The 24,599-nt window shown below is 49.1% G+C and overlaps 2 protein-coding genes and 1 long non-coding RNA gene across 4 annotated transcripts; 1 reads left to right on the top strand and 2 right to left on the bottom strand.

Moving 5' to 3' along the window:
* Nucleotides 1-6,252: 6,252 nt before the first annotated feature.
* On the bottom strand, nucleotides 6,253-9,873 carry Gpaa1 (glycosylphosphatidylinositol anchor attachment 1). Of its 2 annotated transcripts, XM_020170324.2 has the most exons (12): nucleotides 9,678-9,872; nucleotides 9,279-9,458; nucleotides 9,083-9,194; nucleotides 8,797-8,944; nucleotides 8,618-8,719; nucleotides 8,335-8,531; nucleotides 8,065-8,261; nucleotides 7,569-7,722; nucleotides 7,308-7,403; nucleotides 6,964-7,154; nucleotides 6,705-6,875; nucleotides 6,253-6,592 (listed from the first exon to the last, which is right to left on the bottom strand). In XM_020170324.2, exons 1-12 carry the CDS (start codon nucleotides 9,749-9,751, stop codon nucleotides 6,349-6,351), a joined length of 1,866 nt encoding a protein of 621 aa, XP_020025913.1. In that variant the 5' UTR covers nucleotides 9,752-9,872; the 3' UTR covers nucleotides 6,253-6,348. The 2 variants fall into 2 exon arrangements, with proteins under 2 accessions (XP_020025913.1, XP_073925533.1); XM_074069432.1 differs by lacking the exon at nucleotides 7,569-7,722 and having other exon boundaries at nucleotides 7,308-7,422; nucleotides 9,678-9,873.
* Nucleotides 9,874-9,908: 35 nt separating this feature from the next.
* On the top strand, nucleotides 9,909-23,551 carry LOC141421768 (uncharacterized). The gene is made up of 3 exons (XR_012446477.1): nucleotides 9,909-10,120; nucleotides 10,952-11,069; nucleotides 13,295-23,551. It is a non-coding gene; the product is annotated as an uncharacterized lncRNA (long non-coding RNA).
* Exosc4 (exosome component 4) lies at nucleotides 11,071-12,886 on the bottom strand. Its single transcript, XM_020170327.2, has 3 exons — nucleotides 12,664-12,886; nucleotides 11,560-11,766; nucleotides 11,071-11,481 (listed from the first exon to the last, which is right to left on the bottom strand). Exons 1-3 carry the CDS (start codon nucleotides 12,832-12,834, stop codon nucleotides 11,122-11,124), a joined length of 738 nt encoding a protein of 245 aa, XP_020025916.1. The 5' UTR covers nucleotides 12,835-12,886; the 3' UTR covers nucleotides 11,071-11,121.
* Nucleotides 23,552-24,599: the final 1,048 nt, after the last annotated feature.

Genomic DNA, 24,599 nt, shown 5'->3' with positions numbered 1-24,599 from the left:
GGAAGATGAACGTATAATCTGGTGGGGCATAATTCGTGACCCTGTCTCAAAAACGACCAACTAGGCTGGCTCATGCCTGTAATCCTAGCTACTTAGGAGGCTGAAATCAGGAGATTCAAGACCAGTCCAGGCAAATAGTTTGTAAAAACCCCATCTCCAAAATAAACAAAATAAAATAGACTGGAGGCATGGCTCAAGTGACACAGTACCTGCTTGGCAATCGTGAAGTCCTGAATTCAAACACCAGTCCCACACAAAAAAATTTAAAAATAATAACCAACATGAAAGGATCGGTGGGGTGGCTCAAGTGATGAGTGCAAGCTCAAGGCTCTAAGTTCAAACCCGGTACTGCCCCCCACCAAAACAAATGAAGGAAGGAAAGGGAAATTGAACAAGGGGGGACTACCATAAAGGGAAAAGAATGATACAATCATCACAGTAGATGCAAAAAAAGCATCTGGCAAAAAACAGCATATTTTCATGATTAAAGCTTCAACAAACTAGGAACACAGAGGAAGATGAAAAGGGACACGCATGAAGATTCCACAGTGAACAGCACACTCCACGAGGAAAGAGTGAGAGCTCCTCTAAGATGAGTAGCAAGGAGGACATCTGCCCCACCACTGCCAGCCACCATTGCAGGTCTATCAGGATATGAGGCAGGAATAGGAAATGAAAGGCATCCAGATAGGAAAGGAAGAAATAAAGTGTCTTCATCTGCAGGTGACATGATATGTATATATATGTGTGAAATGCTAAATAACTCAGACACACACAAACACTGTTAAAGCTAATAAATTAGCTCAGGTTGCTTGAGTCTGTCAGAAATCAGCTGTTTTTATATACCAGCAATGAACAATCTGAAAATGAAGTTAAGAAGGTAATTCCATTTAAACTACCATCAGAAAATGTCATGAGGCAAGGTGGCACACGCCTGTAATCTCAGCACTTGGGAGATTGAGGCAGGAAGATTGCAAGTTTGTGGCCAGCTAGGCTACATAGTGAGTCAGTTTGTTGTTTGTCTCAAAAAACAACAAAAAAATGTTTAAGGCCCTTTTTGCAGAAATGGACAAGATGGTTCTAAAATTCATGTAGAAACCAAGGCACCAGAATAACCAAAACAGCCTCAAAGAAGCAACATTGGAAGATTCACACTTCTGCATTTCAAAATTTTATTACAAACCTATAGTAATAAAGACTGTGTGCTACTTATGAAAGAATAGACATGTAGATAAAGATATTGACTTATCACCATACATCTATGGTCAGCTGATGCTCAGCAAAGGGGAAAGAATGCTCTCTTCAGCAAATGGTGCTGGGACAACTAGATATTCACATGCAAAGGAATTAAGTTGGTTCCCTAGCCCATATCACTTACAAAAATTAACTGAAAATTGACCAAAGGCCTATGTTTAAAACCTAAAGTCATAAACTCTTACAAGAACACGGTCATAAATCCTTCTGACCTTGCTTTTTAGTATATGATACCAAAAGCACAAGCAACAAATGAAACACTTGTAAATTGGACTTCCTCAAAATTAAAAAATTTTGCGTCTTAAAGAATGTTATCCAAAAAGTGAATGGGGAGAGAAGGGTTGGGGGGAGATGGCGGGGGTGACTTAGCTAATGTACAATGTAAGCCTATTCAGAATTGTCACAGTGACTCCCCCTGTACAATGAATATATCCTAATAAAAATGAAAAAAATGAATGGACTGGGATGTGGCTCAAGAGGTATAGAGTGCTTGCCTAGCAAGTATGAGGCCCTGAGTTCAATCCCTGGTACTGCCAAAAAAGAAAGAAAAAGAAAACTATGAGCAAAAAAGTGAAAATACATCTCCAAGAATCAGAGAAAACATTTGCAAATTATATATCCTAAGAGGATCACAATAGAAAGAAGAAAATAACCCAAGAAAAATTGGTTAGACAGTTCATGGATTGGCTTGGGGTCTTCACCTTGGGCCAATCCACCAACCCTTTTGTGAAGGGTTTTTTCAAGATAGGGTCTCTATTTTCCCGAGCTGGCTTCAAACCTCGATCCTCCTGATCTCTGCCTCCTGAGTAGCGAGGATTACAGGCGTAAGCCACAGGCGCCTGGCTTGGATTGGCCTACTTAATATCATTGAGTTGGCAGTAGTTCTCGTGTGATTGGAGTAAACACAAGACTGTACACAAAGTGCCAACAAGCGCATAAAAAGATGTGTGACATCATTGATCACTAGGGAAACACAAATCAAAACCAACACTAGGCTATCACTTCACACCCACTGGGCTACTGAGGGACAAAAACAAGGGTTGATGGGATATGGAGACATTGGGACCCTCCTACATTGTGGTGGGAATGTAGAGGGGTGTCACTGCTTTGGAAAACACGTGGCAGTTCTTTACAATGTAAAACAGTTAACACTGAGGCCAGGCACCGATGGCTCATGCCTGTAATCCCAGATGCTCAGGAGGCAGAGATCAGGAAGATCAGGGTTCAAAGTCAGCCAAGGAATATAGTCCAAGAGACCCTATCTTGAAAAAAACTATCACAAAAAAGGGCTGGTGGAATGGCTCAAGGCGTAGGCCCTGAGTTCAAGCCCTAGTACCACACACACACACAAAAAGTTTAACATTGACTTAGTAATTTACTCCCAGGTATATACCCAAGAGAAATGAAAATTCACATTCACAGAAAAACTTGCACACAAATGTTCACAGCGGCATTATTCATAATAGCCCACAAACAAAAATAACTCAAGTGGCCGTCAACTAAGGAATGGATAGGTACAACATAGAATTTCCATATGATGGACTGTAGCTCAGGCATGAGAAGCGATGAAGTGATGGTACGTGCTGCAATATGGATGAACCTTGAAATCATTATGCTAAGTGGAAGAAGCAAGACCCAAAAGACCACAGGTGTATGTTCTATTCTTGTGGTGGGGCTTGAACTTAAGGCCTACACCTTGAACCACTCCATGAATCCTTTTTTTGTGACGGGTTTTTTCAAGATAGGGTCTTGTGAACTATTTGCCTGGGCTGGCTTCGAACTGTGATCCTCCTCATCTCTGCTTCCTGAGTACGTCCCATCATGCCTGCGAGGGCATCCCCAGGGGTTCCCAGGGCCTGGAGAAGGAAATCCCACACTCACTGCATGCTGCACAGCAGGTATACGGGCCTCACAGTTACTCACAGCTCCCTCTTTACAGGACCTTGGTCCCTGCTCTCCTCCCACAGCCAGCTTCCTCTTCAGATCTCTGCCCAGTCCCCTCCTGCAGTGCCCAGCCCAGCAGTGGAGTGGAAGAAAGGCTCCCAGTCCTCCTGAGGGCCCCTCCTGCATATGAAAAGCCCACCCTGCTATCTGTGAGGGCCTTATTCTATCCACCATGAGTGCAGATGCTCAGAAAACACGTGCCTCAAAGAAGGAATAAATGAACTCAAGGCTGAACTTGAGAGCGCACTGTTCCCACAGTCAATGCAAGGCTGTCCCACCTTCCCTGCTACCATGGTCTTCTGGGTCCAGTGAGGACACAGCCAGTAGCTGCTGTAGAAAGCCTCAGGACCTTCCTTCTGCACCGGGCCCACAAGGCTGTGTGTGGCTCACTTCGCCTCCTTCCTCCTATCAGTCCACAAATACACAGGCACATTCTACTGTGTGCTTAGCTCTGTGCTGGAATCATGTCAGGAAAAACAAAGACAAAAAACCTCCCTATCCTCATGGTGCTTATAGCCTGGGGTATGAGAAGCGAACAGAAACATGTTTACTGTTCAATACTAAATCATGTACTCAGTTTCCACAACCAACCAAATGATTTATTCAGTCATGTTCTTGTTAAAACCGTGATCACTTGACAACCATCTCCAACTTCTGGACCACTCAGATATGGCTAAATAAGTGCACTTGAGCAGGCTCCAAACAGCTTTAACCATCTCTCTTCATGAATTCCAAGACAGTAGTCAACTGACATATTCACAAACCTCATTAGAAACCCAGTTATCTCCCTTCTAAGATGTGTGCAATCAGACTAAATAACATTCTACTGTAACCCTGTGACCAAGACACTTAACTTCTTCTGTACCCATCTGCAAAATAGGGGCAATAATTACATGGCTCCAGGAACTCGTGCTCCAGGCCTCTGTGCACAACCCTTGTGTTGTGGACGGACATGCCACTTTCCTGATGCTGCTTACCCACTGCCCATACTTCTACACCCTCCTAGCTGGCAACTTGTGGGTCCAGGGGTAACTCTGGGACAGAGGGTAAGAGAACTCCAAATAACAATCTTAAGGGAAGTGATTTTTTTTTTCTTGTGGCAAATGAAGCTCGGGTTCAGTGATTCAAGCCAGCCAGAGTGCCTCTGCAGTGGCTTTCTTCCTTCAACATGGCTGTGCCTCCTGGCCCAGACCTCTCAGGTTCCAGCCATTGCCTCAGCAGAGGAATGTGGCTTAGAGGACAGTCTTTCTGTGGAAGATCTGCTCTTGGAATTTGCTCTTACTTATATCCTGCTAGCCATGGCATTGCCCTGTGCCATGCCAACTGTGCAGACCTTCATTCAGGGTGCTGTGTCCAAGTTGCATTTCTACTATTTCGGCTAAAGAAGGCGAAAAGGGACCCTAGGGGATAGTAGAAGACTATGCCAGCCCAAAATGACACTCAGGATCTTATACCCACTTCTTTTACATTCTCACCATACCTTTGTAGCTTTTAATTTTTTTGAGATGGGGTCTCACTGCACTGCTCATACTGGTCTCAAACTCCTGGGTTCAAGCAATCCTCTGGCTTCAGCCTTGTGAAGCTTGCCACAAGCTTGGGACCACAGGTGCTTGCCACTGTGCCAGGCTCCCCTGCCTCTTTCTTTCAGTTTTATCAGATAGGGTCTTGTGCAGCCCAGGCTGGCCACTGCTTCCCAAGTGCTGGGATTACAAGTGTGTGCCACCATGCTCCTTTTAAAAAAATGTACTTGCACAAGTGATAGCAGTGATAGTCAAGACAGAAATGCACATCCCCAAGAAAGCAGCTTATCCCATGGCTCCCTCACAACACTTGTGTAGAGATAAAAATCCCACTCAGATGTGTTCAGGACAAAGTGAGATGATCTTTTAACTTTCTTCCCAATTATATGTTCCACTGTTCAATGTGTTTTGATTTGTGTTCTAAGTCGCTGACAAAATCAGCTGAGACTGAAGCCTAGCTATATATCAGGGAGATTTCCCATCAGTCACCTCAGAAAGCCTTGAAGCCCCCAGACCAACTTAATGGGAGAGCCTGAGCTATTACCTGGGAAGTGGCCCTGTGACAGCCAGCAGAGCTGAGGCAGTCTTTACCAGGCCTGAGAGCTCATCAGAGGTTCTAGCCCTGGGGACAAGGGCCAAAGACTGGCAAGTCAATGATAAGGTTACTCATCACAAGCGGTTCCCCCTCATTCCCTCCCCGCCATGCAGGACACGGCACAGCTCCACCTAATGGGTATTAGCGGTTTCCTCTGGAGAGCCCAGAGAGAAACTGAGAGCTGATATCCCTATGTGGCGGAGTCAACAAGCTCCCCCAACCAGGGTAAGAGGAGCCTCCCAGAGAGAGCCTCACCAGACACAGAGGAACCTGGAGGGTGCAAGGAAGGGTGCCCTCAGGACCTCCCAGACCACACGCTGCTTAGGGATGCTGTTCTGAGGGGCGCTGGCTGATTTGATTCTAATGAACTCTTTGGCCTCTCAGGCAGGGCAGTTGTGGCTCCCTTCCCAACACTGAAGCTTCTGCAGTAGTATTTGGCCAAGGCACATTTGCTTTCCTGTGACATCTCTCCAGCCTTGATGCCAAGGCCTCTGACATGGCGTCACCCAAGGGCCACATTCTGCTTTTCTCCTTCCTCCAGGATGTACGCTGCAGTTCCTTTTGGAGACCTTAGTACAATAACCTGCTTCTTATGCTGGCTCACCAGTACACTCCCACTTTGCGGTTCCCATCCCCCATGGCCCTTTATTCTTGGGTGTAACCACTGGCCCACTATGCTGTTGGTCTGTTTTCATTAGGTGCCTCACCCAAGGTAGTTCAGCTCTGAGGAAGCTGGCTTAGTACCCTTCCTGCTCCATATAAAGCCCAGCTCCTCTGCCCCCCAGCCCAGCACTGAAGATGGTGTTGTGTGGTCTCCAGGTGTCTGAGCTCCTGCAGGAATGTTGCTCGTTAAGTGAACTAGAGTGACCCTTCTAGGGAAGAGGTGTGTAGGAATGCCCACCCCATGCCCAGCGTTGACAGTGGGCCAGGAGCCCAAAGAACAGTTAAAACAGAGCACTTGTTTATTTCTCAGAGAAGAGGTAGAAAGTAGCTCAGGGAACCCTGTCCCAGCCTTTTGTGCCCAGGCATTAGACCTCATTTCCAGAAGAGCACATTCCAGAAGAGAAGCCAGCAGGGGTACAGGCCCAAGGCCAGCAGTGGGAAGAGCAGGGCGCCAAAGGTGTGGTGCTCCAGTACACCCTGGGCCAGTGCTGTCAGGAAAAGCTGCCAGCCTTCAGCCAGCGACAATGGTGCCTCCTGTAACTCTTGCCACAGGAACAGACTGCCTAGGAGCATGGCTGCTGGGCTCGTCAGCACCAGCAGGGCAGCATAGAGTGGCCTGGGAGAAGGGGCAATGTCAGGCAGGCACTGTGGTGGGGGGTGGGGACTGCATTAGGGTGGGTTTGTGGTGAGGGGTACTGGCTCTGGAGGTGGGGCTGACTAGCACATACCGGGGCCCATGGGGCTTGGTGAGTGCAGCAGCAGGTATCATGGTGGCAGACAGCAGGAAACCCAGTGAGAAGTTGGTAAGGGCAATACAGCCCAGTTGGAGGGCGAGGTAGATCAGGGCCACCAGTTTCAGGGCCATCCAGCCCCTGTCTGGGGACTGTGCACTCACCACCCTACAAGGCAAGAGGCTCAGAGGCAGCATGTGGGCTACCTGAGGGTCCAGGGGGCTCCTACCCTCACCTGCCCAGTCCAGCCTCTCACCGGTGGGTGTTGTGCGGAAGGGCCAGGCCAGCCACATAAATTGCCAGCAGAGTCAGTACCACGGCCTCGGCCTCAGCCACTGGGAAGTGTTGGGCAGCCACATGTTGACCCAGCACAGGCAAGACGTAGAGGGCCAGGCCCATGGCCTGGGAGATCAGCAGGGGTGCCACAAGTGAAGCCAGCCCCACACCCTGCGGGGCACATGGGCACCTGGAGATGGGCCGTAGGGCTAGGGGAACCCCAAGAACCCTCATCACCACCCTCCAGATGAGGCCAGGAGGCAGCAGTAAACACTCCCCGTGACCCCAAAAGCCCACCCCACCAGCAGAAGGGGGCACCATCACCTGTGCTGGGGGGAGTAGGGCACGAGGGCCAGGGGTCCCTCCAGCCTCCTCAGGGCCCACTCCAGCCTCATGTAGCTGCATCCACAGCTCCAGAGCATGGCCCAAGTCAAGGATCCTGATGACAGGTGTGACAGAACTTGCCAGGTGGGAGACCCAGTGCTCACTCCATGCCCCCAACCCCAGCAGAATGGAGGACTGTTCCTAGTTTAATGTTGAAAGAACCCAAGGTGTCACAAGTAGATAGTGTAGGGCTAAGGATATCTTGAGACCGAGAACCAGGAGAAAGAAGCCGGTGGCAGGCATGTAAAGGCCGATGGAGACGAAGCGGGAGAGAGCAGGGAGCAGGTAGAAGAAGAACGACTGGTGCAGGCGCTCTAGGAGGTGGTTGAGCTTGCGGAACATGCCTTCCAGAGCCCTGTCAGGTGCACAGCAGGGTCAAGGTCAGCCATCTCCCTCACTCCAGGGCAACACTGCCTCTCATGTGGAAAAGGGAACCAGCTGATGGCTCATGTCTGTAATCCTAGCTACTCAGAAGACAGAGATCAGGAGGATCACAGTTCAAAGCCAGCCTGAGCAAATAGTTCATGAGACCCTCTCTCGAAAACACCCAACACACAAAAAAAAAAAAAACAGGCCTGGTGGAGTGGCTCAAGTGGAAGAGCACCTGCAGGGCTAGCAAGCGTGAGGCCCTGAGTTCAAGCCCCACTACTACCAAAAAAGAAAAAAAGAAAAGGAAAGGGAACTAGAAGCTACTTACTTGCCCACTGCCACCAAGTCATACTTGTACTGGCGGAAGCTATTGATGCCACGCACAGTCAGGGCCTCCACTCGGTAGCGCAGGAAAAGGCCATGGGGGCCATGGGGACGGCCAGATGCCTGCCGAAGGACCATGAGCAGCAGTGTCTGCAAACTCTGCAGTGGCCCCTCCAGCGACGTCCAGTCCTGAGGCTGTAGCTTTGGAGGCATGGGGACAGGATCAGATCAACTCCTCACCAAAAGCCCTATGCTCCCAGGCAGGTGGTCCCACCTTGCCTTGAAGTGTACATAGCAGCCCCCCTTTCTGGCAGAAGGTCTGGAAGAGGTTGAGCAAGTCAAGATTGGGCAGCTGCCCATTGAGTCCTTCCACAGTCACGTCGAGACTGGTGACCACATCACTGCTCAGCTCCAGAGCCACAGCTGCCTGGATGGACCCAGCCCGGCCCTGCAGAGGGGATGACTGCATGCCTGTAGGGCAAGCAAATGAGTACCAGAGGAAGCACTGTTGAGGACGGCGAACCCTCAGGGGACCAGGACTAGGCAAGAACACTTACCAGTGACATTGACATCATGGTAGGCTTCAAGCCAAGCCTCAGTGCCAAGGAGATCATGTTCTGTCACCAGGAAGATGATATCTTTGGCCCAATAAATCTGCCCTGGAGGCCAGAGGAAGAGTCAGCAGGGTCTGGAGCACTGGCCAAACCCTCCCTGGCCAGTAGCCCCTGAGCCTCACCTCGGAAGTGGGAAGCGAGTGCCAGCAGAAGTCCCACAGCTTGGTTATTGGTGGAGTCTGGACCACAGGGTACAGTGAATACCAAGGACTCGGTACTGGCAGCACGTGGGGCCCTCAGGATGCCATACACATTGGTGCCGGACACCATCTGTACAAAGTATTGATTGGTGAGGAAGCTCGGGAGAGGAGCACCACCATACCCACTGTCGGGGATGTCCCCAGATCACCCTCCAGGCCACCCCTCCGAGTGCTTTCCCGTCCCAAGCACACCCCCTTCCCTCAATACATAGCGCTCATGAATCTCATCTGGAAAGGGCAGTTTCCGGGAGAAACTCTGCGTGTACACCTCCAGCCCCACTGACCGCATCGTACGCTCCAGCCAGGCCACTGGCAGAGCCCTGGCGACACAAAGAGAGCCTCTGAGCAGAGCCCCGGGGCCCGGGCCACCCCTCTTTTCTTATAACCACCGTTCTGCCGCTCACCCCGACTTCCTGCGGTGGGCAGCGAAGTCCCGGGCAAAGCCCCGGGCGCGATCTCCGCCCACAAACTGCTCCTCTACCATGGTGGAGCCCATGGCGTTCTCCGACATGTAAGTGCGCTGGGTCAGCGGCGGGAAAGCTAGCGCCAAGAACCAGGCGATGCCCGCTGCGTAGCTCAGCGCGCTGCGGGAGAGGACGGGGGCCCCGGAGCGTTAGCGGGCCCCGGGACGCCGGCCCGGGCCTCCAGCTCCGCAGGGTCCGAGGCACCGAGTCCCGGCATCCCGGCGGGGATGAGGGGGCCGCCGTGAGCAGCCTCAGGGGCCCTGGCCGGGTGAGCCGCGCCGCGCCGCGCCCCCCGCAGCTCGAGCCCAGCCCGCGGGCTCCCGCCCCCCACGCCCTCACCAGAGCGGAGCGTTGAGGCGCAGCACCAGGCGGGCGAGCGCGCGCCGGCGCACCGGGTCCGACAGGAGGCCCATGGCGCGGCGGGCGGCTCCGCACCGGCAGCCAGCTGGGGTAGCCGCGCGGGCACCGCTTCTGTCGGACCCAGATTCCCACGCACGCCTAAACTTCCGGTCTCAGGGACCTTCGCCACCGCGCATGCCCGGAACACAGCTCGTCTCCGCGCATGCTCACGGCGGCGGCCGCCTGCCTGCCCGCCAGCTGCTGGGCGTGGGCACTGCCAGTGGGCGGGACTAGAGGATGGTTTTGGACGAGACCGGTGCGGCCTCCGAGAGGGCCTCACCTGAAAAGAGCAGCGAAAATTCGGTGCCCGGGACTGTCGGGGGCAGCGGAAGAGCTCCTGCTGTTAGGTCCGCAGAAGTCAGAGAAGACAATGCGCAGATCAGGTGGGTGGGGAGCTAGGGGCGGCGATGGGAGCAGATACCTGCCGACAGGGTTTGAATGACTGTGGTGCGGGCGCCCAGTAAGGGGCTTCTTTGACCTGAGGGTCAGGGGCTCGAGTGACACCTGGCTCCCAGGTTGTCAGGGTCAGATAAAAAAAGACTTTGTAGGGGCCAGGAGCGAGGGCTCAAGTCTGTAATCCCAGGTCCTTGGGAGGCTGAGATAGAGGCATCATGCTTGCAATCCCAGCCACACCTAAGGTTGTAGGTGTGAGGTCCGCTCTGGCAAAAAATGTGAGACCTTACATGAAAAATAACTAAAGTACGCCTCCAGCAGCACAGTACCTGCCTAGCAAGGGGCAGGCCTATTTCAAACCTCAGTACTGCCAGGACGGGGTGGGGCTTCAGTGGAGCTAGCTGGGTGTGTGGAGTACAAAGTGCTCCTGACCAGTGCCAGAGGTCCCTGGCCTAGTATGGCCCGGGCTCAGGCAGTTCTGAGGGCAGGGGGTACATGTAGGGGAGAGTGTGAAAAGAGTGCAGTGGTAGGGCAGGAGGGTCAGAGAAGACTCCTGATGGGAGGGCAGAAGACCAGGTGAGAACAGGAGTTTGTTGTCCTTTTAGAGCCCAAGCTAAGTGGCAGAAAAGACCACAGGGGCTCCTTGGGGCAGTGAGGGATTAGTCCAACCTGTGGTCTGGCATCTCTATGATGGGTACTCATAGGGTGGGTTAACCACAGCACACTCCTCAGTTTGAGGGCTTGGGTCTGGCTCTTCCTGGTTTCTTCTCTCCATCTAGAGACATCCCCACCTTACCCCTCCTCCATTTTCTTCTTCATAGTTTGAATCCTGAGGCTACAAGTTCATGTGTGATGGTGACTTCTCAGACACCTCCAGGAGCCAGCACCAGGCTGGGCTCTGCAGGGTTCTGAGCTGCTTTGGAAGTGCTGTACAGTGAGGTACGTTTAATAGAGGAGCTGGTCTTTATTGTGCACATGGGTGTTTGGGTGCTCAGTCCCCCAGCAAGATAGAGGCCTCTCGTACGTGCTGCCGGACCACATGATCCAGCAGGGTGTGCACATCTCGGGCTGCCTGGGCAGCAGCGTCTAGCACCTGCTCCAGGTGGTCTTCGTGCAGCCGGGCATCCATCTCAAGCAGTGCAATCTGGCCTGAGGCCGGCAGCAAGGCCAGAGCTAGCTGGGGGCCCCCAGCTGCTTCCTCCACATGGCTGAGGTCTGCTAGAGCTGTGCCGTCCACAAAGCCAGCTGAGCATGCACACACAAAGTCCCGCATGGGTATCCCAGCATCCATCACTGCTAGCGTGGCTGCATTCACACAAGCTGCATAGGTCCCACCATCTGCTTGCAGTACCTGCAGAGACCCACAAAGGAACATCAGGACATCAGATTATCATCCCACCCTCCTGGGTTGAGGCTGCGGGTTGCTCACCTGCACATAGATGTCAATCTGGGAGCGGGGGTGCAGCTGTGTGAGGATGGCTGCCTCGAAGGTCTGGCGTAACTGCAGTCCCATCTCACAGGACTTACGGTCCCCATGTGGCCTTCGCTTGCGTTCACCTGTGCTGAAGGTCGCTGAACTATACTGGCAGTTCACTAGAGCCCGGTCAGGCAGGGCTCGAGACCGAGAACCCCGGATCTAGAGGAGAAAGGACATCAGTCAGGCCTACTCCACCTAGTTCACACTCACCAGTCTTATGTGGCTCAACCTACCTACTCCTCTCCCTCCAGCATCTGAGAGAAGGACAGCTACATTGCCTAAGCCATCATTACCTCTAGCTTGCATGACTCTTCTATGCTTGCTCCATTTCCTATCAAATTACTCTCCGCCTGGTGGCCACAGTGTGATTTACATCAGGTCTGATTCTGCCTCTCCAGCACAATCACATTCTCCTTACCTTCCAAAGGCTTTCCATTCCATGTGAAAGAAAATCCCAAATTCTTTCCCTGGCCTACAAAGCCTGGGCTCTCACCTCCGTGGAAACCCCTCAGCTTCATTTGGAGTTATTATCCCTCTTCCTACCAATAGACTTTCTGATCTGCAGATGTGCCATGCATGTTGGATGGTCCCTGGCCATCCTCCTGACTTCTTCCACCTAGAAAGCTGGGCTTCCACATTCATGTGCTAAGGAAACTTTTTAAACGTCTGCGTTGGCCGGGCACTGTTATATCGCTGAAGATGCAGCAAGAAAGCCATATAATTTAAAAGTTCCTGTCCTCAAGGAGTTTATGTTCCAGTGGGGAGACAAACGATGATAAGATTAAAATTGACACTTGAGGTGGTAGATGTATAAGAGCAAGCAAGCATGTTGTAGTGGACGGGGGAGGCGTCCCATCGTGGTGACATCGGAGCAGAGCTGAGACGTAAGGAAGTTAAGGGAGCGAGTGGAGAGCCTAGACCCACAATGTGCAGGGAGCAGGAGAAGCGAGTAAGGCTGGCCCACCGGGGGGTGCACTGTAAGGACCTTGGCATCTACTGGGGCAAGATGCGGTCCTGAGTCCCCGCGGCCCCGCCGCTCCCGAGCCGCCCACTCGCCTCATGCGGCCCGTAGACTACGGCCAGCGCCTTGGTGTTGCCCTGCTCGATGTAGGCCGAGCCGTCGGCCTGCGCGAACACGCCCATCCGCGCCTGGATCTTGCGCAGCTCCCCCGCGCGCCGCCCGTCCACCCGATAGCCCTGGTCGGACAGGAGCTCCAGCCCTGCCATGTTGCAGGCCTAGTTCCAGGATTTACAGTTTCCGGAGGTCAGGTCCACCCCACTTCCGGTCCCGGCAACTACGGTTCCGGCGGCTTCGGGTTCCCGGATCTACGGATTCCGGGTGTCCGTTCCTTTTCTTGTCCCCGGGAACTATGGTTCCAGGCTGCTCGACTTTCCGCACTTCCGGGTCCAGGGACAGAAGACTGGGCGTGCGGTGGTTCGTACTGCTGTCGCGAGGCTCGCCGAGGGGAAGGTCCCTTGAAGACGGGATTTCTAGGTCGCACCCCGGCCGCCGTGCTTCTCCTTGTTCTTCTTTCCGGTGGCGAGCGAGGCAGCGACCGCGGTGCAGCACTCGCCCAAGCTGAGACTCATTTTCTGTTGTCTTGCCATTCCGGTACGGGCTTTTGTTTCATGTGCTTGTGATCACGTTTGTTTGGAACCCGGGTTTTTTGTTGTTGCTGTTTTATAGGATCAATCTGAGACGGAAATTCTGGGCCCCAGGCCCAGACTCCAGGAGTTACGCATGTCAGGTCCCGGTCACTCTCCCCAAAACGCCGAGTAAAGACAGGAGTAACGGTGAAGACTCGAGAAAGGAAATTTAGTCAACACTGTCCACGAAGAGGCAAAGTAAGCACTTCAGCCCATCATCGGGGTACAGACATGAGCTTTGGGTTAAAATAGAGAAAGTCCTGGTCACAGGTGTGACTTCGTTAATCATCAAGAGGTTCCGAAGAAGTAATGGCCGTCATCACTTGAGGGGAGCAATCTGGTCCCCATGCGATGATTAGTCCTGCACCAGGGTGCAGCCTCACTGGCATAGGTAATTGTCCTCATTTGGGGGTGGTCTGTCAGAGTTTTTCAACAAAAGCAGCTTATAAGTACCCTTTACAATTTTGTATGCACTTTTGTGTGTGTGTTTTCACTAAAAACATACTTTATGAAATCCCTCCAAATAATTATGCAGTTATTTTTTTATTGGCAGCATGATACCCATGGGGTGTGTGTACCAAGATGCTTTCCCATCATTGCCCCTAGTGGACAATCAGTTTATTGTGTCCTGGGGCTTAGAAATTGGAGGATGGCACCGCAGGAGTAGGTTTTCTGGATGCAGGTTGTAGGTATAACAGCATGAGTTCCATTTTCTCTCCTTTCTCACCCAGAGTGAAATATTTTTTGCTAACCTACAGAGTATTTGCCACATCACGTTGCTTTTGTACTCCAGCTCAATCCAGTGAAAAGGAGGATGTCTCCACAGAAAGGAAAAATGAGGGGAATGGTCCTCCTCAAGCTATCCTCTCTCCAGGTACCTGTTTTAGGGAGCTCAGTGCCACCACCACGAGGTGTGTTATTTAACCCTAGCACTCTGGAAGCTTCATGGCACCCTCCAAGTTTGAAAGTGAAAGGATGCAGGCAGTGGGTTGCAACACTGACTGAGAGGAAGAAATCTTGAGGGGTCCTAGGAAGGCCACCAGGTCTGTGTCCCAGGGTGGCCACACCTGGCACCTCTCTGTTGGTGTTTTTGTGTCCTCCCATTACATCCATTCCTCATTAAAGTCAAGTGTTTTTCTGTTTGACAATACAGATCCTCCCACCCTATCTAGAAGGAGCTGTGTGTTTAATCTCTCAATGAACTTTAGCGACTTCAAGTAACAAAAATCATTTTTACTATTCCCACTCAAAATTCAAGGATGACCTAAGCTCAGCTGGATGGTTTGCACTTAGGATGTTTGCTTCAGTTGCTGCCAGAGAGTGGCGGGGCTTGCGTCATCTCATAGGCATGGCCAGGACTCGGGCTGTCAGGCAGCAATACTGGCATGTGGTTCCTCCATGTGGCCTGGGCTTCCTTGGTTGAGCCTGCCAAAACGAGGCCTATATGCATGGTGTATTTATGATCCAGCCTCAGAAGTCGCATAGTATCACTCCTACCAGACCCTATGGGTCAGAGTGCTCACAAAGGTCTGCTTAGGCTTAAGGGGAGAGGACATGTACCCCACCCTTCACTGGGGGCATGTTAATGTTTCACTATAAGAAGATCAGCTGAGCTGGGTATACTGTGGTGGGCTGGGGAAAATAGTCTGCTACAGGGGCCCTAAGACCGGTAGTTGTAGCATTCCCTCTGAAATGGTTCTGATGTCCTAAAGGCTGGCCAGCGATTATCGGGCCACAGTCCTGCAGGTGGTCCAAGCCACAGTGGGCCATCATTCTCTGCCACTGGCCACACTTGATCCCCAACCCCAGCTCTGCAGCTGGACTGAACCACTCACTGGTGAAGCAGCCCAGGCCTTCTTTCCTCAGCAGTCTGAGCTCACACCAACTGTCCCTATTCCTGTTTGTTGCATTGATAGTCCCTACACCTGGTTTTGCTAAGATGCTCCAGGAGATTCCATAGATCTGCTGCACCACTGTTTTGCGTAGCCTTAGAAACTAATCAGGATAAGGTTCATCTTCAGCCTAAGGAATCCATGGGGGCTGGTGGCAGCTGCCATTTCCCCTGGTGCAAGTGTCTTTTCACTCCTAGAAATGGGGATCTCAACCTGGCAGCATCTCAGGTTTGAGACTATTCTCCATTCACACCCTCAGTCCTCTGACCCTATATTCTAACTGTAGGACACACATGTGGGTGGACCCAGGATTTGGGGACTAAAACTTACACAAATCTGGGAGCTATGTTAGGGATCCCCAAGACCACCCCTGGAGTCAGTGGTTTGCTAGTTGGATTCAGAACTCACCATATAGTTGGACTCATGAGTAAGACTCCAGAGAAAGGATTTAAATCAAAGTCTGCCAAGGGAAAAGATTCATGGGATGAAGTCCAAAGGAAGCCAGGTGTAAGCTTCCATCATCCTCTCCCTGGGGACTCACAGGACACCCTTAACTTCCCCAGCAGTAAATCAGGACAGTGTGTGTGAGATGCTGTCTGTCAGGGAAGCTTGCAGAGACTCGGAGCGGGGCTTTTTATGGTCAATGGTTTACAGGTCCTCTGCTTGCTGCACACCCAGAAGGGAAGCAGGTATTCAGCATAAGATGTATTATTTGTACAAACAGTTTTGGCACAGTGAGCCACTCTTAACAAGGAATGGTAGGGAAGCTTCCAAAATCACATTCCCAGGTGCTGGCCAACTTTGTGAGCTTACCTTTTGTGTTAACTCTTTTCTGTGAAGGCCCTAATAAGAGGAAAACAAAGTTGTATATCCAGAATTAAGTGAATACAACAATGAAATAATATAATAATAAAATAATATTATAGAACAAGTGTCAACGAACAGCAAAGATTTTTAAAGTACCAGCAGCATGAACATCATGAAACACAGGAAACCAACATAGTGTTGCTAACTGCTTGACATAAATGACTCCAGCATACTCCCTTGAACTTTTGGATGCAGACTCCGATGACCTCTGAGGAAGACAACACTTTTGTGATATTAACTTTACATCTATAGGGAGGGTAATTTAGTCCTCTTTAACATGTCTGATAAAAATAAATACCAGGGTTTGAACTTGGAGTCTCACACTTGCTAGGCAGGCACTCTAAAAATTTATTTTTAAGCCAGGCATGGTGATACAAAACTGTCATCCCAGCACTCAGGGGGCAGAGGCAGACGCAGGTGAATCACGAGTTTGAGGCCAGCATGGGTTACAAAACAAGACTGTCTCAAGAAACCAAGGGCTGAGAATGTAGCAGAGTGGTAGAGCACTTGCCTTGCATATGTAAGACTCTGGGTATCTTGATCCATAGCATTGCAGAAAAATTGCTATTATTATTATTATTATTATTACTGTAAGTTGCCTTCAGGTAACAGCACCTTTGGGTAATATATTATAAAATTTTTAGGACTTTGTTACATTTGAGGAAGCTTTTATCAGATTTCTTTCACATATCAGTCCCATGATTTCAGCGTTTTTTGGGTTTGCTTGTGGGTGACTAATCCTAGATTCTCCTTGAATTGCCAAACCTCGTTAGCCAATTTCATCAGCTCATCATATCATAGCCTGCAGCAGAGGGAGGCAGCTGTGTTTTTGGAAGCTTGTCTCGACACCAGAACAGCTAGCAATAACGAATGTATCAGGAATGACTGTTCCCACTGAGCCCAGATGAAGTGTACCCCAGCTCAGCCTCCCTGGATCCCATGATGCCTTCCACATGCGCTCAGGACGAAGTGACCATGTTGCTGTGGGAAGAGACAGCCTTAACTGATTGTGGTTAAAATGTTTTACTTTTGGGCTGTGGAGTGGCTCAAGTGGTAGAGCACCTGCTTAACAAGCATGAGGCCCTAAATTCAACCCCTAGAACAGTAAAAAAAAAGTTTACTTTTTCAAATTTTACAAAATGAGCTGGGTGCAGTGGCAAGCACCCAGGAATTTGTGAGGCGGGAGGACCGCTTGAACCCACAAGTTCAAGACCAGCCTGGACAAAATAGCAAGACCTTATTTCAAAAAAACCTCTTTTTACTAAATGTGTGACCTGTACGGTCATTGCCAGGACCCCAGCCTGGATGGACCTGGCATTTGTGACTTCACGGTCAACCAGGCTCTAGTAGGGACTCCCCGAGGCATTCCAGTTTCGTCTTAGCAGACAGTGTCCCATCCTGGAAGGGGCTGACACCTACCAGGCAGCATGGCACCTTCGATAGACTATGCCACCACTCCCATCAGACTGCTGGGGAGTTTGGGAAAGCCAAGCACTGGAGTTGTGAACTTGTTGCTACACATTATAGGCTATGAGGTAGCTTCTTGGTGCGCAGTACTGTGCTACGAGTGGTAAGGTATTCAGCGACCTGAGATGAAGGTGTTGGCGGCAGAGGAACTGCAGGTAGGAAGGCAAAATTCTGTCCACAGTAGGTGATAGTTCTAAGAAGAGCAAATTATTGCCTTGCCCCAGTGCAAGGGGTCTGAGGTCATTGAACTCTACTGCTACAAGTTGGGTAGAGCCAGTGAGACCCGCCGTTACAGTTTGCTGTTATATCTTGGATATGGCATATCCCCCAAAGGCCCATGTGTTGAAGGCTTGGTTTCCAGCTTGGAGCCATTGAGAGGTGCCACAACCTTTGGGAGGTGGGACCTGATGGAAGCAAGTTAGGTCTTTGGGAGAGTGTCCTCAAAGGGGATATTGGGACCCTAGCCTTCCTGTCTCTCTCTTATTTTCCAGCTGTCCTGTGGTGTGCAGCTCCCTTTGTCAAGTGCTCCCACCATGATGTGCTGCCTATGGCCTCTGCACAAGCAAAGCTTTGACACCTTTGTCTGCTACATCCATGCACTGGGCCCCTCCAGAGGCAGTTACTATTGCCTGCTTTTTCCTGTGGAAGTCATGCCATCCTGCTTCTTTGAATGTATCATCACTTTTTGTTGAAAATGAATGTTTTAGGTAATGTCTTATGGGATTAGCCAATCCCCCTTGGGCCTGTTTGTGTTTTTTTTAGTTTATTAGTTTAGTGGCATGTCTAGACCAGCCCTGTGAAATATGTTTCCATCACAGTATATGGCTTCTGATGTCATTTTTGGTCCCTCCCCCCACCTTGTTTTTATTTTTAAGAACTGCTAGTATCTTAAACCTGTAATCCTAGCTACTTGGGAAGCTGAGATTGAGAGGTTCATGATTTGAGGCTGGTCTCGGCAAATAGTTCACAAGACCCCATTTCCAAAAATAATCAGACCAAAATGGAGTGGAGGTGTGGCTCAAGTTGTAGAGTGCCTACTTTGCAAGCACCTGCTTTTCAAGCATGAAGCCCTGAGTTCAAACCTCAGTCCCATAAAGAAACAACAACAACAACAACAACAACCTGCTGAGCCAAGTGTGGTGTCATATACCCTATAATCCCAGCACTTGGGAACTTGCAAGAGGACTACAAGGTCATGGCCAGCTTGGGATGCATAGCGAGACTGGGTCTCAAAAAGACAAAACAAAACAAAACTGACCTTTTGGCTTCCTAGAAGTTGCACCTGGGTCAGCACAGTTGTGTTCAGCCTCTGAGAAACCAAAAATCAGACACTTCCAAGCTAGTGAGGCTCCCATCCTTTGCCAGAACATCCTGTGTGTTCTGGTCTGTCCCACATGCAGCCTGTGTCAGGGACTGACTGAAGACCCTTAAGATGTACAGGTCTGGGGTGGCAGAGGGATTTAAGAAAGTGTAAGGCCCTAAGTTCAAACCCTAGTGCTGCCAAAAAAAAAAAAAGTTCAGATCTGAATCACTGAAGCCTGTGAATGTTACCTCATTTGGCAAGAGGAACTTTGCAGATGAGATTGTTACTGATCTCAAGATTGCGAGGTAATCCTGGACTATCTGGGTGGGCCCTTAATGTAGGGAAGGGAAACTGACTGTTGAAGAAGCCAAGTTACCAGACAGAGATTGGAGAGGTGGCCACAAACCCAGGAATATTGTTGTCACCCGGAGAGCTGGAAAAAGCAGGGAATTGATTCTCCCTGGAACCTTCGTAAGGACCCAACCTGCTAAAAAACCTTTAGTGTCATTGACTTAGCTTTTACTTTGGGCCTGCAAAACTGTAGAATAAATTTCTATCATTTTAAGTATCCAAGTCTGTGGATATTTGTTACAGTATCAATGGGAAGCTATTACCAGAGTCCTAGACCAGAGGTAAGGCCTGACCTAAGGGAGTACTTATACCGGACTGGACAGTTGTTCCCCGGGTTCGTGTCCTGAGTGGAGTTGATGATTGAAGACGCCAGACAAGCAGTTAAGCGTTAAAGCAAGTTCATGCCACAGACCGGGAGTTAAGAGTGAAGTTTATTGAAAGGATAGCAAAGCACCCCAATGGGTGGGACTTAGTGAAAGAGCTAAGCCAAAGAATGGCTGAAATTCATGAGATTATATAGGGGCTGACTTTAGGCACCTCCCCACTCTAATTTGAAGCTGTTTCTATAATTGGCTGTTTGATTAACTTCTTGCTGAACCAGACCATCTGGCTGCCCCCATCCTTACTGGACTGAACATTCTGAGAGGGTCTTGTTAGTCCATCCTGTCTCTGAAACCTGTCGTGTACATTTTATGAGTGCTGCTCATTATTTTTGTTTATCTTGGGAAGGTGTGCCCAACTCATCCTGGCCTTGGGGCCCACTCCCCACATTGTGTAGTTGCAATTTGTTATTTTGATGAGAGGCTCATTATTTCTCTGAGAAGCCTGTTGTTTCCCATGCCTCTATAGATGTCTGCTTTTAAAGTGCCTCTCTCCAAAATGGAGTTGCCTCTGTTAGTGACTCCATTTTGGTTTTCTTCCCCTTATGGTGCCAGAAAACCAGGCTGGGCCACTGGCCCCAAACATTAAATTGGAAAAGTAATGTTGAAAAGCAAAAAAGGAATTAACTGTATTGGGAAGACAAGGGGCCAGCATCCTCCCCCATCTCTGGGGTACTGCCACGAGCTTCACGTTTATGTCAGGAAAGAATTGGACCAGGAGCAAGAGGAAAGCATGGTCAAGCAGTCTTGTCAAACTTTGGTCTGCTTGATCATTATCTTAGGTCTGGTTCTTTGAGGTTCTAAAGAAATCCTTATCCCTTAAGGAGGCAAGCCACTTCCCATCATGAGATGATTGCTCCTGCTTGGGGAAGCTTCAGTTCCCATAAGGAACTGTGTTGGGTGGAGGCGGGGGACAGTCCCACTTCACAGGAGAAGGGTCAAGGAGCTTTTCAGTAGAAGAGAAAACCTAGACTCATTATCCGATGCCAGGTTTCTGTAGTTCTTGGATGCATCAATAAAAAGAATTTCAAGCTGGGCATCAGCGACTCACACCTGCTACTCAGGAGGCAGAGATCAGGAGGATCGAGGTTCAAAGCCATCCTGGGCAAATAGTTTGTGAGACCCTATCTCAAAAATACCCAACACAAAAAGGGCTGGAGGAGTAGCTCAAGTGGGAGAACGCCTGCCTAGCAAGTGTGAGGTCCTGAATTCAAATCCCAATATTACAAAAAAAAAAATCAAGAAGATTCACAAAGTAGAACGTGGGTAAAGGTTTTTATTAGGCAATGTAACAGAGCAGTGATAAGCAGCAAGGGAAGAAGGAAATACTCTCCAAGAGCTTGAAGTGTGGATATAGAGATGCCACTTATGGCTCTTCCATTGGAGCCATTTATTATTTATTTTTTGCGGTACTGGGGCTTAAACTCAGGGCCTGCACCTTGAGCCACTCCACCAGCCCTTTTTTGTGAAAGGTTTTTTCAAGATAGGGGTCTTGTGAACTATTTACCCAGGCTGTCTTTGAACTGTGATCCTCCTGGTGTCCGGCTCCTGAGTAGCTAGGATTACAGGACCCTCAGCCATTGGGGCCATTTATGACAATGAAAGGAGGTTGAGGAGGTCGGCTTGAATTACAAGTGATTTCTTTGCCCTGGAAACCTGGTAACCTTCAGTCATTTTGCTGTTGCAGTGTTTTCATGTTATCACCCAAACATGGAGACATTGGGCTTGGGGTAATTTTAAAAATGAAAGGGTCTTGTGACATGAGCACCTACTTCTTGCAACCCTTATGGGAGTTCTTCTGGTGAAAAGAATTACAGCACTGGGCATTCCTGGGTGAATTATTCATTTGGGGAAAGGACAAAGAAATTATTTCTATTGTATATTGTATTTGGTGGAGAATGGGAGTGTCAATTGGGGAGTGCTGGGAAAAGGAATGTGTGTGCTTTTTGTAAAGATTATTTAGTACAATGTTTAATTTTAACTATGCAGCCCTAACTTGCCTTTGATTCTAGTTTGCTTTGATTCCCACGCCACCTGTCCCTATACTAGTTTGCCTGCCTTACCCTCATGGGGTAATCTACCTCAAGGCTCAGTAGATTGTGGTCTTGAAATATATTAGTTACTCTAATCTTGGTGTCTTTAGTCTTGAAGGGGATGAGAAGGGTTAGATAAATTTAAAAGTTAATCAATCTTATATTATCAGGTTTTAGACAGGTGTTCCTTAAACGATTGACATGTCTACAGTTGAACAGGAATCTGACCCAAAGTTTAAGGCAAAGGAGACAGGTGAACAGGAATCTGACCCAAAGTTTAAGGCAAAGTTTAAGGCAAAGGAGCCTCCATCTCAACTAGTAAGGCAGAGATATCAAGCTTTTGTCTTACTTTTAATTGCTCACTGGGTGTCTTCAGGCTACGTGAAGAGTCCTGTAAGCCCTGTTACAATTAAACCACATCCGGGGACTCAACAGTTCGCTTGGACGCTCTGGTTGCCCTGGATTGGGTACAGCCTTTAGTCTGTGCATAACCTCTGTAATGCTTAAGGGAAGTAATGGTTTATTCTGTGTCATGGGTGTCCATGGCCCAGGAACATAGATTCAAGTCACCCTGAATGGTATGTTCCATCAAGAGGTTATATGAACGCTTTTTGTTCTTTTTTCAGTACTGGGGATTGAACTCAGGGCCTTGTGCATGCTAGGCAAACACTTAACCACTGAGGCACATCCCCAGCCCCCAATGTGAACTCTTATTGCCACAGAACAAAAGAGTATCGCACTCAAAGCATTTACCAGTGACAGCAGTGGGAGCATTAGGAATCTCTTCTATCGGTTTAGACCTTTCCTGTAGTATTCTTAGGTTTGGCAGTAAGTAGAATCTGGAGGTCTGCTAAGTTTGACAGTACATTCCAAGAGTCTTACCTAATAGTCACAAGGATATTAGGGCAGGTTCAGAGGCTGGAAGTAAAAGACTATTAATTTTAGTGCTGTCAGTCTGCATTCCACCTCTCCTCAGTCACGATGTTCTACTCAGCCAAAAGAGCCTGCAGCGTGTTCAATATGGAAGTAGCTTTTTCAGCTTCAGCAATGCAGTGAGACCCACCTCTAAAAAAAATAAAGTAATTTGGCCATGGCTTCTCAACACCTATAATCCCTGCTCATTGGGAGGAAGAGATTGGGAGGGTTGAAGTTTGAGGCCAGCCTTGGGGAAAAAGCTAGTGAGCCTCCATCTCAACTAGTAAGTGTGCCTACCATGCCAGCTGCCCAGAAAGCTATAGGTTGGGGACTGAGGTCTGGGCCCACTCAGGAAGAAACATGAGACCCCATCCTACAGCTAAAAGCAAAAAGAGCTGGAGGTGTGGCTCAAGTGGCTGAGAATTTACCTGAGCCCAAACAATAGTACTGCCAACATGTATACATATATACATGTATATGTGTGTGTGTATATACATATATATATATAATTTTTAAAAAATTTAGAAAGATAATTTTTGTAAGTATGGAAAAATTGCTGGAGTGTGTTGTCCTTTCTTCTCTGGCCTCCACGCTTCTGCTGAGAAGTCAGGTGTCAGTCTTATTGGAATTCTGTTGCATGTGGTCAGTTATTTTCTCTCTCATTGCTCTCAAGCTTTTCTCTTTGGCTTTGCCTTTCAGTGTTCTGACTGTGGTGTGTCAGCTCCTAGAAGGCACTCCATCCTTGTCACGTGAAACCCTTCAGTTCACAGAAAAAAAAGTCAGGTGTAGTGGCACCTGCCTACAATCCCAGCTACTCAGGAGACTGAAGAAAAAGTATCACTTGAGCCCTGGAATTTGGGCAACTTGAGCACCATAGTAAGACCTTGTCTCTAAAAAATAAAACAATAAAAAATTTTAAAAAAGAGTTAGCTTTGCAGCCATGATGGAAATCATTATGAAGGTTCCTCCAGAAACTAAAAATAGGGCTGGCAGAGTGGCTCAAGTGGTAAGAGTGCCTGCCTATCAAGCGTGAGACCCTGAGCAAAAACTCCAGTGCCACCAAAAAAAAAAAAAACAAAGAAAAGAAAAGAAACTAAAAATAATACCAGCATGTGATACTACCCTGGGCATGCATCTGAAGAAATGAAAGCGTACACCAGAGGCACCTGCACACCCATGTTCACAATAGCCAAGCTATGGAACCCACCTAGGTGCCCAACAATTCATGAATGGATAAAGAAAATGTGATACACATACACAATGGGGTATTATTCAGCAATAAAGAAGAGTGAAACTATGTTGTTTGCAGGAAAATGGATAGAACTGGAGGTCATGTTGGGCAAGATAAGCTAGGCTCAAAAAGCCAAATATCACGTTTTCACTTATATGCAGAATCTAGACCTAAAAAAAACCCAACTTGACATGATTGTGAAAGGGGAACCAGTGGGAAGGAGGAGGGGGAAAGGAGAGGGTGAAGGGGGGGTGAATATGATGGAAGTATATTATACATAAGTTTGAAAATAGCACAGTGAAATCCACTAAAAACAGTTCACAGGGGAAAGTAGGAAGGGGGGATATGAAAGAGTAATATATAGGAGTGAATTTGATCAAAGCACATTCTATGTTTATGTGAAAATATCACAATGAAACCCCTTTGTTCAATTAACATGCTAGTAAAAAATAAAAGACAATTTTGCTGAGTATGGAAAAATTGCTTGACGGTTTTTTCTGGTGTGGAGTGTGCCGTCCTTTGTCTCTGGCCTCCATACTCCTGTTGAGAGGTTGGGTGTGAGACTTACTGGGGTTCTGTTACTCCCGTTGCTCTCAGGGTTTTCTCTTCAGCCTTGCCTTTCAGTGTTCTGATTGTGGTGTGTCAGCTCCTAGAAGCCACTCCATCCCTGTCACGTGACATCTGTGGACTCTCTCTCTCTCTCTCTCTCTCTCTCTTTTTTTTTCCCGATGGTACTGGGGTTTGAACTCAGGGCCTCACACTTGCTAGGCAGGAGCTCTTCCACTTGAGCCACTCTGCCAGCACATGGAATTTCTGTCATGCCTTGAATCTCTTTGCCAGGAAGAGATTTGTCCTTTGAAGGGCTCAGACACACCCAAGATAATCTGCCTTTATCACTTGGCTGTG

The sequence above is a fragment of the Castor canadensis genome, chromosome 3, assembly GCF_047511655.1.
Source record: "Castor canadensis chromosome 3, mCasCan1.hap1v2, whole genome shotgun sequence".
Classification (NCBI taxonomy): Eukaryota; Metazoa; Chordata; class Mammalia; order Rodentia; family Castoridae; genus Castor; species Castor canadensis.
The sequence above is the reverse complement of the archived record's forward strand: the minus strand, read 5'-3'. Positions and strand labels throughout refer to the sequence as shown.

Excerpts from the sequence above, each read along its gene's own strand:
- Exosc4 (XM_020170327.2), bottom strand. The coding sequence starts at position 12,834 with ATGGCAGGGCTGGAGCTCCTGTCCGACCAGGGCTATCGGGTGGACGGG. Across the intron at positions 11,767-12,663 it reads TAGTCTACGGGCCGCATGAG|ATCCGGGGTTCTCGGTCTCG; the intron begins GCGAGTGGGCGG and ends TTTCTCCTCTAG. Across the intron at positions 11,482-11,559 it reads AGATTGACATCTATGTGCAG|GTACTGCAAGCAGATGGTGG; the intron begins GTGAGCAACCCG and ends GGGTCTCTGCAG.
- Gpaa1 (XM_020170324.2), bottom strand. The coding sequence starts at position 9,751 with ATGGGCCTCCTGTCGGACCCGGTGCGCCGGCGCGCGCTCGCCCGCCTG. Across the intron at positions 9,195-9,278 it reads GCCCACCGCAGGAAGTCGGG|GGCTCTGCCAGTGGCCTGGC; the intron begins GTGAGCGGCAGA and ends TTGTGTCGCCAG. Across the intron at positions 8,532-8,617 it reads CCATGATGTCAATGTCACTG|GCATGCAGTCATCCCCTCTG; the intron begins GTAAGTGTTCTT and ends CTTGCCCTACAG.